Source organism: Phragmites australis, chromosome 5 (genome assembly GCF_958298935.1).
Source record: "Phragmites australis chromosome 5, lpPhrAust1.1, whole genome shotgun sequence".
NCBI classification, from domain to species: domain Eukaryota; kingdom Viridiplantae; phylum Streptophyta; class Magnoliopsida; order Poales; family Poaceae; genus Phragmites; species Phragmites australis.
The window spans coordinates 2,616,628-2,631,491 of NC_084925.1; the positions used below are offsets into that span (position 1 = coordinate 2,616,628).

Below are 14,864 nucleotides of genomic sequence, written 5' to 3' on the forward strand. Positions count from 1 at the left end.
CTTTTGTTGTACAATAATAGATTAGTGTGATATAAACTCTAATATTATAGTGATTAGTAATATTAATCTTGATTAAATTAATGTATAAATGCTTAAATTTTTATTTATTTTCTAGATCGAATATCACTACCGGTTCGTAGCTAAAACTGATTAGAATAAGTATACAAATTGACAAAATAAACTTAAGAACCAGCAATGATATGTACGCTCACTATCGGTTCTGTAACTGATGGTGATAATCATACCCTTATTCATTGCCAGAGTAATACGGTATTTGAACAGTCAGTGATAATGTTTTTTTAAGTAGTAATTGCCGACCCGTGTTCATCGTGCTCTCATGAAATTCATACCGTCGCCTGATGTTTCCATAAACTATTCACTCCCTGTAGTCAAAGAAAAGGGTGGCTCGGATACTATGTTGTCTCTAAAATGTAGCATTAACGACTAGTTTCTATTGTACATATTTCCAAAACATTTGTACTTCTCGATGCGTGTGGTTAAACACTCTAAATTCCCCGTGGTTTAATATTCTATCCATTCTTCTTCTTTTTTTGTATTCTTAAGATCCTTGCCGTCGAACTTTCTTAAGTTTAACCACCAATATGTTCAAATTTCTAAAAAAATTGGTATATGAAAATCATACTATTATATTAATCTCTTGAATTTTATCAAAAAATGGAAATTTATTAGTACACATTAATATAAAGTTACATCAAATAGTAGTCAAAGTGCATCTCGAAAGACAGCAAAAAATCAATAACTGCAAACAAAAAAGAACGGATGGAGTAATCTACAATTTTTTTAGGAAAATAACCTACACTCTTTTATTTATATATTTTTTATTTCCGAAATTTGCAAAAATGTGCATCTATTTGGAAAATTTACAGAAACATAATGCGGATTATGCGGCCCAAATCCTACTTTCTGTCCATTCGCGGCCCAACTCACCTCCAAGCAGACGAACCGCGCAAGCAGCGAGCGATTCGCGGCGACAGGCGCAACGGCGGCGGCCGCGGCTGGGCCCTCAGAGTGCGCCGCTCGCGCCGGCAGACGGCTGCCAGAGTCCGGGGCAGTAGGCCCGACGACACGCGCTCCCGAGGTACATCCTTCGGAAAGGTGCAGGGGAAAACCGGGGACGCGCGCGTAACCAGCGAGGGTCTTGTTGCTGAGCACCTCGGTGGGACGCTCTCTTGTAAGATCTGTTCGATTGTTTTCTCTCCTTGTAATCCTATATCATCCTATTTCCTGCCGATTTGTGTGCAGAAAAGATGATTTCGCTTGTCAAGGATTTTCACTTGCTGTCCTGTACACTACAGATTATGGCTAATGCTACATTTCATTTTGTTTAAATTTAGCATGGTTTAAATGCATTAATTTTTCATCAAGTAAATTAAATAGGGAGATTAAAATTACACAGGATCCCGACAAGATTGAAGTATTGACACATTTAGATCTCACATTGCTGCGTACTTTTTCATCTCCATCAAAGGGATCACTCATCAGTGTTCATCCTTGAATCACTTCCAGTTACATTTTTTCTAAACCTGAATGTGAGCTAAATATGGTGGACTGGAGATGTTTCTGAATCTGAATAGCCAAAAATCTTAATAAACCCATATGTAAACTGAAGTAGTGAAGTAGGACTAGCCAAAATACTTTGATAACACCATCTGATCATACAGCACTCCTACAACAAAGAATGCACCAAAGGCAATTGCAGAGATGACCTTTTCATCAGTTTGTTTTGTCACTTTTGTGGAGAAAACTGTTTCTGCTGAACCACAGTGGTGAGCAAGCATAGGACCACACAACTTTGGGTTCCCATCAAAGCTGGAACTTGGGAACGTGCTAAGCTGGCCGGTGATTAGGAGAGGCCCTTCGAGGTCGTTATTAGAGATGTTGAATTGAGAAAGGAAGTGAAGATTGTCTAGAGCGGTCGGTATTGCACCTGTTAGATGGTTGCCAGACAAGTCCAGCAACACGAGGTTTGTGAGATTACAGATTGACTGTGGGAGCTCGCCAGATAAACTGTTGAAGCTCAAATTGAGTGAAAGGAGTGCATTCAACTGGCCAATCTTTTTGGGGATCACGCCAGTGAAGTTATTGTTGCCTAGATTCAGCAATTTAGGGAAAGCACTGGTCATGCGGTATTGAAGTGATTGAGTCCTATAAACAGGCAGCACAAAGACCTTTGGTGCAACCTTTTCTGTTTTTAGCATTGGCATCTCCATTAAGGCTGTTGGAATTTCCCCTGTAAGGCTGTTATTGGATATGTCTATATAGAAGAGGAAGTTTAGGTTGCTTATCCAGTCAGGTATTGGTCCAGTTAGTTGATTGTTGTATAAAAATAGCACCTCCAAATTTCCGAGCTTCGATAACCAAGGAGGTATATTTCCATACAATGAACATCTACTTATGGAAAGAACCCGAAGATTCTCAAAACCATCAATTCTATCATCTTCTGGCATGGCCTCGTGCATGAAGTTCTTCCCAATTAGCAAGGTGGTCAGGTACCTGCAACTCCTAAAAATCTGAAGTGCATTTGTGATATTTGTAAGGGAGTTGTTAACAAGTGATAGGAATGAGAGGGACTTCAGACTGCAAATTCTTTCTGACAACAGGCCATGGAACTTATTCGAAGATAGCCGCAGTGCTGTTAGATTGCTGCATGAATAGATGCTTTCTGGAATTATGCCATTGAATTTGTTCTGCAAAAGATCGAAGATTTTTAGATTGGGCAAGTTGGAGAAATTGACATTTGTGAGTTCTCCGCTGAAACTGTTGCTCTTGAGGTCGATGATTATGAGATTTGTGCAGTTGCTCATAGTTGATGGAAGCTCCCCAGACATGCTGTTATGGTCCAAATGAAGTTCTTCTAATCTCTTGAGCTCACCTATGGAGTCTGGGATATTTCCACTGAGACTATTCCCTCCAAGATCAAGGGTGGCCAGATTTGTAAGTTTGTTGATGCTGCTGAGAGATCCTTCTAACTGATTACTAGGAAAAGAGAGGTGCTCCAACAAGGTAAGATTGAAGAGTTCATCAGGAAGAGTCCCACTGATGTAGTTGTGCCCAGCGTCGAGAGATGTCAGCATGGAGCAATTACCAAGTCCTGGAGGGATGCTTCCATAGAATTGGTTGTAACTGAGTTGAAGCACAGCAAACGACGGCGCGCTGACACAGAACATGGTTGGTATCTGGCCGGTAAAGCTGTTATTGCTGGCATTGAGCGCAACCAGGCTCTTCATCACCTCCCATGTGGTCGATGGAAAGCGCCCTGTAAACAAGTTGCTTGAGATGTTCAGTACCTGCAGAGGCCGGACAGGTGCTGAAGATTGTAGCTCTTGCAGATCACCGTTGAGCTGGTTGAAGCTGACGTCGAGGACAACAATGCTGTTGGAGGACACCAGCTCCATCGGTAGGCCTCCGGACAGCATGTTGTGGGATAGGTTCAGGCGCAGCAGGCCGGTGAGGTTGCCAAGGGACGTTGAGATGTGCCCCTGAAGGCTCCTAGAAGCCAGGAAGACATCGGTCACAGTCCGTTTTGAACTGCAAGTGACCCCTTCCCATTTGCAACAATCTGTGTCATTCACCCACAAACCGGTGAGGCCACTGTCGTGGGAGAGCTCAGCGGCAAACTGGAGCAAGGATCTCTTCTCCTGCTCGGTGCATGAGATGGCAAGAGAGGCCAAAGAGAGTAGCATCACGAGGGCACAACCTGATGGTAGCATGGCTAACCTGCTGGTTTTGTAGCTGCATGAAGACTGGGATATTTGCTTCATCGTTTATCTCATGACACTATCTGTATTTCTCTTAGAAGGATAATTTGGAGCAATACTTCTCCAATTTTTGTATTCAGAGATGTTTGCATTTGAAGCAATCAAAGTAGTCCTTGCTGTGGCCTTTTTGACTTGTTGACTGACCTTACTATCAAAAGAGAAAAGACTTGACCAACATGGCTGACCTATTGATTATTATTATTCAATATTCACAAAAGAGTATTTTGCACTGGATTACCATTACTTGCACAAAAAAGAATTATATGCGTATATCCAATTTGTATTTGAAACTTTGCCACTATCTATGCATTTGGCAAGAATGTTCACACTACCGGGTACTTTTTTGGTTTACGCAAAGAAAAAAAGGGTAATTTTTTGCAGAAAATTGTTATGGAAGACATATAATTTTGAGCAAAAACTGTGCTATGTATATACATGGCCGGTAGGTTGAAGGATAATAAGGTCAACAATTTTGATGGCGACACTCAGTCTTCTTGATCCGAACCATGATTTTGATGAAGAATTGGAGATGATACCTTTTTGACTTGATGCGTTTACTTGCTGCTCTTTCACTGGCTCTGGAGAGTCCGGATGATGCCACTTGACTACATCAGCACTTTGCAGTTATCCTTGACTCAGCGCAGTTTGTGGTCCATTTGTTTCCTGTGTCAACAGACTACATGAGCACTTCAGATAAAGCTTGCATTCTTTTCCTGTAACAACTGACAATGATATACTAACATGGATATTCAGAGATGTTTGCACTTGAAGTCAACAAAGTTGTTAAGGTGCGAGGGCTGGCAATTCACTTGCACATTTATGTAGTCCTTGATAGATTCTGTCTGTGCTATTATTTTATCATGGTCAATCTAACGATGTTGAGACTTGTTGACCGACATGGATGGATCTGTATATTGTTATTGTTCAGTACTGATCAATGAGTATTTTTTTCTTCAAAAAAAAGTTGAGAAAATTATAAGCATGTCACATTTTTTGTTTGAAACGTTGCCACTGCCTATATATCGACAAGAAAGTCCATATTAGCAGGTACCGATTGCGAGAAAATAATGTTCTGAAAAGCATAAAATTTTGAGCAATAATCGTGCTATGTATGAACAGAGCTGGTTGGCTGAAGGATAATAAAGTTAATAACTTTGGGAAAATGCTACACATACGTACAAAAATTCTACGTGCTAATGGCAACTGACCAATGAATGAGTCCCACGTGGATGTACAATGCCTTCCTGGCAATCGTAACTTTCCTCCGGATGAGACATTGATCTGTGTAGCTGAATCATCAAGTAAGATTTTTGTAGATATTTGTGTAGCATTGCCCATAATCTTGATAGAGGGAACAACCCGGACAATGATTTTGACGGAGAGATGAGATCTTCTTGACCTGATGAGCTCTTTCACCCGGAGGATGCTTAGGTTTGCAATTTTTATTCCCCTACTGCCGATGCTGGCTTTATTGACGTTATCACTACATACCAGTGCATGTCAAGTTCCTGAGGCGCGTTGTCAAATGCCTGTTAGTTGCTAATCCTTGACTAAGCATGATATGTGATATGGGGCGGCGATGGTTGAGTGGAGAGGCGAGAGAGGAATATATGCCCCCTGATCAGCAGAGGTTTTCCCCAACCACGACCAAAGAGCAATGCCGCCGTCAAACGGAGGAGTTTATTTCTTCGATGATCCATCCTAATAAACAACAGCTGCCTTTATAGATTAGGTGCCAACTAACCAAGCAACAAATCCCAGATAAAAGGAAACTAACTTATCTTAAGAAACTAATTATTCTAACTAATCTCCTCCACACATGATCCTGCGATGCCTCCTTGTCATTAGCCACTTTCGGTTGTTGCTTCTACCGCTGATGTTGTGGGCTCACGCTTCTTCCTGCTTCAGTATGTGCGGCCCACAAAGGAGTCCACAACATTTCCCTCCTCCCCAACAAACAGCTCGTCCTCGAGCAGTATAGTCGGATAAGTCGTAGCAAAGTCCTCAAGCTGTTCCCAAGTCGCATCAGCTGGCGCATGTCCAACCCACTGAACCAGGAGCTCCCACTAGCCGCGATTAAGTTGAGCGTGCACAACCTTCAAAGGTGTGGGCACAACTCGACCGTGAATCATGGCAGGCAATGCCATAGTGGTGGCAAGGGGCGTCCCATCAAACTTCTTCAGAAGAGCGACATGGAAGACATTGAGGATGCGGGCATTGTCAGGCAGCTTCAGGTGGTACGCCATGGCACCCACGCATTCCATGACTTGGAAGGGGCCATAGAAACGAGGAGCAAGCTTGGATGATGAAGCGTTAGTGATGCCTATGGTGGAACGGTGATGAAGGTGCAGCCATGCCCAGTCGCCGACCACAAATCCAAGCCATAGCGCATCTTGTCATGATGCTACTTCATGGTGTCTTGAGCTAACAGTAGCCGTTCGCGGATCTCAGCGAGCGACTCTGCATCTGGCAGTCGACACCCACCATGCGCGTGGTGTCGGGCTTGTACGCGATCAGCGACGGTTGGTCATGGCCGTAGATGACGCGGAATGGGGTCGAACAGAGGGTCATCTGGAATGAAGAATTATGGTAGTATTCCGCCCAAGGTAACCACTAGAGCCACGAGCGAGGTCTGTCACCTGCCAAGCAACGGAGATGCATGGTGATCGTGCGGTTCACCACTTCGGACTGACAATTAGCTTGTGGATGGAACACCGAGCTCAGGAGCAACTTGACTCCGGCGAGGCAGAAGAGTTCGGCCCAAAAATAGCTGGTGAACACCGGATCCCTATTGCTTACGATGGAGCACGGGAATCTGTGGAGTTGCACGATGTTGTCAAAGAAGGCCCTAGCAACAGGGCTGGCAGAGTACGGATGACCCAAGGCGATGAAGTTCACAAATTTGGAGAATCGATCAACCACCATCTCCACCACAGATTTACCACCGACCTTTGGGAACCCTTCCACGAAATCCATGGAAATGTCGCTCCAGATCTCTGCGGGAACTGACAGGGGTTGGAGGAGGCCGGTCGGGTGAAGGTGTCCGGTCTTGTTCTTCTGACATGTCACGCACCCATGTATGAACTTGCATACAAGCCGATGAGCATGGGCGCTGTAGAAGGAGGTGCGGAGATAATGTAATGTCTTCTGGGCGCCTTCATGGCATGCGTCGTGAGCATCAGCCAACAATTGAGGCCAGAGGGGTGAACCATCCGGAACGAAGGAGTGGCCTTGGAACAGCAGCAGGCCATCGACCTCCACCCAACCGACCGGAGCCGTGTCTGAGGCCAGTTGGGCATGCAGCTCTTGGGCGTGAGGATGATCTGTGAGCTCCACCCTCAAGTCATCAAACAAGGTGAAGGAGAGACTAGACAGAGCGTGCACGGCGAGGGCCGCCTCATCTCGGCTCGACAATGCGTATGCGGCCGCGTTTTGCTTACTAGGTCGATACTCCACCGTGAGATCATAGCCAAAGAGCTTGGACACCCATGTATGTTGGGGAATCGTGGAGAGCCGCTGATCGAGAATGAACTTCAAGCTGTAGTGATCGGTGCACACCGTGAACGTGCGTCCCCATAGATAGGGCCGCCAATTCCTCACGGCTTTAACTAATCCGATGAGTTCGCGTTCGTACGTCGACAACTTGGCATGGTGAGGCGCCACAGCCTGACTAAAGAACGTGATGGGTCCATCACCTTGGTGTAGCACGGCCCTAAAACTCGTGCCTGACACGTCGTAATCGACGAAGAAGCACCGGTTGAAGTCGGGAAGGTGAATTAGGGGCGCCAACATGAGGGCGTGCTTGAGGTCGATGAAAGCGCGGTCGGCCTCAGGCGACCATGTGAAGGCCTCCATCTTGAGAAGGACCATGAGCGGTGCTGCTACCGCACCGTAGCCCGTAATGACTTTGCGGTAGTAGCCCGTGAGGCTAAGGAAGCCGCGTAGTGCGCGCACCATGCGAGGGCGCGGCCAAGCGTCGATGGCATCCACCTTGCTTGGGTCCATGGCGACACCCTCAATGGAGATGATATGGCTGAGGTGCGCCACGGAGGTCTCCAAAGAAGCATTTGGACTTCTTGAGAGCAAGCATGTGCTCTTGGGTCTTCTGGAACACCGCCTTCACGTGCTGCAAATGCTCTGCCCATGATGAACTATAGATAAGGATATCATAAAAAAAACAAGTACAAAGTGATGGATGAAGGGTTTGAGAATGTCGTTCATCAAGGCCTGAAAAGTTGCCAGTGCGTTGGTCAAGCCAAATGGCATGACCAAAAACTCGAAGTGTCCCTGATGAGTGCGGAATGCGGTCTTTTCAATGTCATCAAGGTGCATGCAGACTTGATGATAGCCGCTGCGCAAATCGAGCTTGGTGAAGAAGTGTGCACCCCTGAGCTCGTCGAGGAGTTCGTCGACGATAGGAATGGGAAACTTGTCTTTAATCATGTTCTTGTTCAAGGCGCGGTAATCAACACAAAAGCTCCATGTACCATCGTGCTTCTTGATGAGGAGCACTGGGGAGGACAACGCTGAAGTAGTCTCTTGTATGATCCCTTGTGCAATCATGTCATTGCACTGGTGTTCGATCTCATCCTTCAATAGCTGGGGGTAGCGATATGACCGAACGACAATTGGTGCCGTGCCGGGGAGCAAGTGAATGCGATGATTATGACGGCGAGGTGGAGGAAAACCATGTGGCTCGACAATGTCGTTGTAGGTCGCGAACAAAGCCTCCATGAGGTCTCACGCGATAGTGAGGGCGCTAGCAAGGGGTGGTGATCGGCCAACACCGCACCACTTGATGGCATGGACATCGCGCCAGAATGTCATGGAAAGCGCGTCAAAGTCCCAAACAACGGGCCCTAAAGAGCGAAGCCAGTGGATGCCGAGGACCACGTAGAAGCCATCTAGAGGGAGCGCGTAGCAATCCATGGTGAAGAACTCATTGTCGATGTGGATGGTCATTGCGGTACAGACACCGGCACTAGGCACGCGGTCGCCATTGGCGACCTTTACCGAGAGGTTAGGTCGCAGCGCAATGTGGAGACCTAGCTGGCTGGCGATGTCGTAGTGGAGGAACATATGCGTGGACGTCTAGTCAACGAGGGTCGTGAGAGCGGTACTGGTGATCTGTACCACCAGCTTCATGGTTGTTGTTGTGTGGATACTGGTGAGCATGTGAAGGAAGATTCCCAAATCAATAATGTCATCACCCGGGTCATCCTCCGTGTCTATCTCGATTAAGAACATGCCCTTGCTGGTCAACTTGTGGTCTTTGGTGAATTTCTCTGGGCAGTAGTAGCATTCACCATTCAAGTGCTTGGCGGCCATCTCTTCCGTCGATAGATGACAAAATCTCGAGCGGGTTGCGACTGCGGTAGCTTCGGACGGGTCACCGAGCTTGGTAGGCATCGTAGATGGAGGGAGGGCGGTCTTCGTCATGCCGGTGCTCTGGCACGACATCTAGTGGAAACGTGGCGCTAGTGATTTGGAGTCGGCGTCGACCACAGCCTGGCAACGGTCGTAGGCGCGGGCCAGACTCATGGTTGTCTGGAGGTTAGTTGGCGCCTGTAGTTTGACGTCCGTTCATAGCAGTTGCCCGAGACCAGCTGTGAATAAATCGACTTGTTGCTGGGGCATCAGGTCGTCGCAGCAGCAGAGTAACATGAGAAATTCACATTGATACTTCTCCACCGAGCCCGTGCGGTGGAGACCCTTCAGTTTGCCAAGGAAATTGGTACGGATAGGAGGCCCGAACTGCAAGTTGATGAACTCGACGAAGCATGGCCATGAGATGATGCTGAAGTCGTGCTTCATCTAGTAATACCATTGTTCGGCCGAGCCATTGAGGTGAAACGACGCCAGCCAAACCTTTTCTTCCTCGATGATCTGCTAGCCGCGGAAAAAATGCTCACACTTGTTGAGCCATGGAAGCAGATTGGACTCACCATCGTAGTGTGGGAAGTTGAGTTTGTGATACCGTGGAACACTACGGCGTTCGTCATCTCTTGGATCGGGACGACCACGACTTCGGTCATGATGGCCGTCGAGGCCACCACCACCACCATTGCAGGCTGGCAATTGCACTGAGGGCCTGCCATCGCTGTCGCTAGATTGAAACTTCTCCATGCGCATGATGCACACATCGTGCATGTGCAAGCGAGAGTTAATGGTGGCAAGTTGCGTGAGAATGCAGTCCAGCTTGGCGGAGTTGGTCTCAGGATCGTCATTAGGGCCAGCCATGAGTGACGATGCCCCAGATGAATCTAGTACCAAATGATATGGCACGGCGATGGTTGAGTGGAGAGGCGAGAGAGGAATAGATGAGGCGAGAGAGGAATAGATGTCCCCTTGATTGGCAGGGAGGTTTTCCCCAACCACGACCAAAGAGCAACGCCATCGTCAAACGGAGGAGTTTATTTCTTCGATGATCCGTCCTAACACACGACTACTGCCTTTATAGATTAGGCGCCAACTAACCAAGCAACAAATCCCAGATAAAAGGAAACTAACTTGTGTTAAAAAAAACTAATTATTGTAACTAATCTCCTTCGCGCGTGATCCTACAATGCCTCCTCGTCATTAGCCACTTTCGGTTGTTGCTTCTGCCGCTGGTGCTATGGGCTCACACTTCTTAAGGTGTCGGTATGTGCGGCCCACAAAGGAGTCCACAACAATATGTGCCCCCGAGAAAAAAAAACACTTTTTTATATAAAACTTGTATTTTTTTTCTCGTAGCAACTCATTGATATATTTGTTTGTAAATTGGAAGCGGGACAATGTGAAATGAGAAAAGGATGATAATTTTTCTAGGAGGTGTTTGTATCTTTGTGTCCCCTTTAACAAAAAAACTATGGGAGGACTCTGGTATTAGCAATTCAAATACTACAATTGCAGTGAAAAAGAAATGCAAATATTACTTACTCATTATAAATTTTCTGTTGTTAGCATTCTTTTTTTCCTTCTCACGAACTACCTGCATGTTAACTTTACTAGTCAAATATTGAAGGTGTCACCTCGGAGCACATACATAGGGCCTGTTTGGCAATACTTCAACTCTAAAAATTCTTGGAACTGGTATGACCAGCTCCAAAAATTCTTGGGGTTAGACTTGTGGACAGATTGAAAGTCTTTGTTGAGGCATCTTGTTCTTTCTTTGGATTAAAAAAATATTTAAAATAATTTATTTTTACCGACAAACTCTAAATACTACATTGATCTCGGAGTTGAAGCTCTGCAAAACATGATCATAATGCTCGCGTTGCAATCGGTAACTGCCACATGGATGGACTTGTGAGTAGGAATGGCAATTGGGTGTGGCGGGTATGGGTAGTGCTCACCCATACCTATACCTGCCAATTTTTACCCACCTGAGGGTATACCCGCGAACACCCACAGGCGAAGAATGTGCACCGAACCAATCACCCGCAGGTACCTGTTGCCCGCGGGTATGACTGGATGAGTGGCGCTAGCGGTGACGGTGCGGGGCGGCGCCGGGCGGGGAGACACGGGGCGGCATGACGCGAGGCGGGGTGGCGTAGGGCGGGGAGGATTGGGTTGGCCCACCTGTCAAACTATTTCACGGGTAAACAGGTATCGCGGGTATGGGTACACCTTACCCATACCCGTACTCGTTTACCTGTCGGGTAGTATTTTCTTCCCATGAACGTACCTATGAGTACCAAATGCTACACATACCCTACCTTATTTGGGTATTTACCCACGGGTAAACGGGTAATCAGGATAAATTGTCATCCCTACTCGTGAGCGTGGTCGACAATCCCATGCTCGACAATAGAAGGCCCGCCTGTTGGGCCATGCGATGATGTTGACACTACTATAGAAATAGTCATCAGTGCAGGCTCAAAAACGCCATTAGTGGCAGTTTTTGAACCAACATTGATTACTCAGTATTGATAATTAGTATCAGTGCCGGTTCAAAATAGAGAACCAATACTGATAGTGGCATTATCAGTGCTAGTTCCTAATACCAACCGGCACTGATACATATTACAGGGCCAAAAAAAAGCTAGCATTTTAGAAATAAAAATGATTTCAGTATGTATGCAGCTTGCTCACAGCATTTACATTATTCAATGTCACCTTCATTTCAATCATCTCACAGCAGTGAATATTACAATCATCTCACATAGCAAACCAATCGGAAGCATTCAGTAATCATACCATATTACAATCATCTCACAGAAGCAAATCGAATAACATCAGCAAACCAATCGGAAGCATTCATGCACTCTAGCACAATAAAAGGATTATTACTGGAACAAACACACAATCTCCTCCACATTGGAACAAACACACAATCTTCTCCTGCAGTAAAAGGATTATTACACCATACAGTCAATAAATCTATTCAATTGACTGCTCATGAATCTTCAATCGACTGCTGGAACTCAGTAAGAATGTAAGACCACATGCAACACCTAACAATTACAAGGTAATGCTAGGAGGGAACAAGAGGAGGAGACACACCGGTACCACACGCACTTGCAACCAGAGCACTTCTTGGAGCCGACACAGACGCCACTGCACTTGGCGCACGGCCCCGTCTCCCCGCCGGCTGGCCCAGGCTCCTGCTCCCCCAGGGACGGCATCTGGTAGGCGGCCAAGCTATGGTGGTGGTGGTGATCATTGTAGGAGGCGGCGAACACAACAGCATCGACGACAAAGTAGGGTGAGGTGGCACGGTAGACGGCGACGACGGCCGCCGAGAACAGCATGAGTCCAAGCACCGCCACTTGAATCACCGCCAAAAGGTCCAGTCCCAAGTCCTCGCCTGGGGAGAGAGGAAATGAGAGGATGAGAGTTTGAGAGAGGGAGAAGAAAAGGGGATCAGAGTGAGAGAGAGGATGAGGAGAGAGGGGCGCAGAGGGAGGAGAGCTGGACGCAAGGCTTGCGAGCTAAAAGCGTAATGAAGTGGAATTTTGGGTCCGGACTCATATCAGTGCCAGTTCTAATTATAAACCTGCACTGATAGCATCAATGCAGGTTTATGTCTGGAGCCGGCACTGATACTGAGTATCAGTGTCGGTTCAATCAGGCTCAATCAATAATCGAGCGTGGGATGATATGAATCGACACTGATACTTCATCAGTGATAGTTCTAGCCTAACCGGCACTGATGACCCGGCACGAATGACCTGTTTTGTTGTAGTGTGACACTGGCTGGTTCGGGCGTGTGCCTACTGGGATGATCTCCCATGAAATGAAACATTCGTGGAAAAAGACCAATTTACCTCCCTCAACTCTTCTCGTGGTCTATTCCCCCCCCCCCCCTCAACTCAAAAACTGGATTTTTTTTGCTCCCACAACTATCGAAAGTAGTGTTTCGACTCCCCTTGTCAGTTTTTAGAGCGGTTTCGTCTGACGTGTCACCCGCCCCTGCTAACTCAGCATTGGCTATAAAGCAGCAAAGGAGGAAGGAAGAGAGCATATAGGATAAGTGTTGGCGGGAATAGAGTAGAACAGTGGGAAATCTTGGCACGAAAGGAGATGGCCAATTCATGGAGCTCCAGTTCGTTGGCCTCTTCTCATCGTACCACTGAGGGCTGCAGATTGGCAACCCCAATCCCATACCGGGAGCGTCCCTTGGAGTACGAGCCGCCAGCGATGTGTAGCTGTAGAAGGAAGGAGGCGATGTGGATCTCTTGGAGCGACGTCAACCCCGCGCGGAGGTACCTCAAGTGCTGGCTTGCCAGGTGAGTTCAATCGGCTATTTTTTGTGCTGTTCTTTTGTGCCTTGTCTGTCTGGTTGAGTTCATGCCTTAGCAATTGCAGGAGAGAGATTGCAATTTCTTTCGCTGGTACGATGGAGCCACAACTCCCTTCTTGAGGCAGGTGCTAGTCGATTTGCGCAACACAGTGTGGACACTACGGAAGGAAAAGGATGGACTCGCTGAATCTTTGGTCGATGTGATGACAAAAATGGATGAGCAGAGGAGAGTGGTGGATGCAACCAATAAAGCTGTTAGGCAGAAGGAAGAAGCAAATGTTGTACTCCGAGCTAGGATCCTTATGCTAGAGCAGGAGATGTGTTTGATGATTGTTGTGTTTGTTGCATGTGTTGTTATTGTGGTAGTCATGATGTTGCACAAATGAATGAAATTGTGGCAATGTATCCTCTGACCAGAACATGACAATGAATGCTGAGTGTGCACTTGTTTCCAATGAATTAGGACAAGACCATGTATGATCAGTATGCACTTGTCAGTTCAAAAATGGATTGAAATACATAGGCCTTTAGTCAGGCATTACAACACAGTTCACAAATAGATTGAAATACATAGCCTTTAGTGAGGCATTACAACACAATTCACAAATGTATTGAAATGGGGGCATTACAATACATCACATAGTTTTGCAGACTCCCATGGAGGAAGAATAAGGAGTGGCCCAGTCCTGGTCTTGTTTAGCTGATGCCCAGCTGGCTCATGGGCTGAAACTTGAGCACTTGCTTTGCCAGAATTGATCTTGATGGTTACACTAGAACAAGCTTGTGACAAGGCACAAGGGCATTTAGGCTCATAGAAGCCGAGCCACCAAATCCTGTTGCACCATCTTCTTGGTTTGCTGTAGCGAAAAAAAAAGATTACTAAAATGAACAAGTTGTTAGATAGAAATTGAGCAAAGTTACAACGATTACCTGTTTTCTAGAAGTACTGGTTTTTTCATATTGCAGGCTTGTAGCTGAACTTGCCTTCCTCTTCCTTATATTGGTTGAGCTTTGTTGTGTGTTTGACAGAAGTATCATGGCATTTGGAGTAGCTATTGAATTAGTTGGCGTGGCACTTCCAGAAGCAACAGACTAACCATGTCTAGCACTTGGACCAGCAATAGACTCAACATGAGGGGCACTTGGAGCAGCAATAGATTCAACATGAGTGGCACTTCGACCAGCAACTGACTAAGCACCACTACTTCTCTTCTCACATGTTGATCTATTGTGACCAATACATTTGCATTTTCTACATCTGATAATTGTTCCTACCTTTGACATTTTAGTGGCTTTGGGGCCCTCACCTTGTTCCCTTCTCCTCTCTTTCTTAGGTCTACCTGGCATCCTTACATACC

General features: G+C 46.4%; 1 protein-coding gene across 1 annotated transcript; it reads right to left on the minus strand.

Annotated features, from left to right (window-relative positions):
• Positions 1 to 942: 942 nt before the first annotated feature.
• Positions 943 to 3,868, minus strand: LOC133918386 (receptor-like protein 2). Its single transcript, XM_062362248.1, has one exon. It carries the CDS (start codon positions 3,780 to 3,782, stop codon positions 1,644 to 1,646), a length of 2,139 nt encoding a protein of 712 aa, XP_062218232.1. The 5' UTR covers positions 3,783 to 3,868; the 3' UTR covers positions 943 to 1,643.
• Positions 3,869 to 14,864: the final 10,996 nt, after the last annotated feature.

Bases quoted from the DNA above. Each gene is read 5' to 3' on its own strand.
- LOC133918386 (XM_062362248.1), bottom strand. From the start codon at position 3,782: ATGAAGCAAATATCCCAGTCTTCATGCAGCTACAAAACCAGCAGGTTA.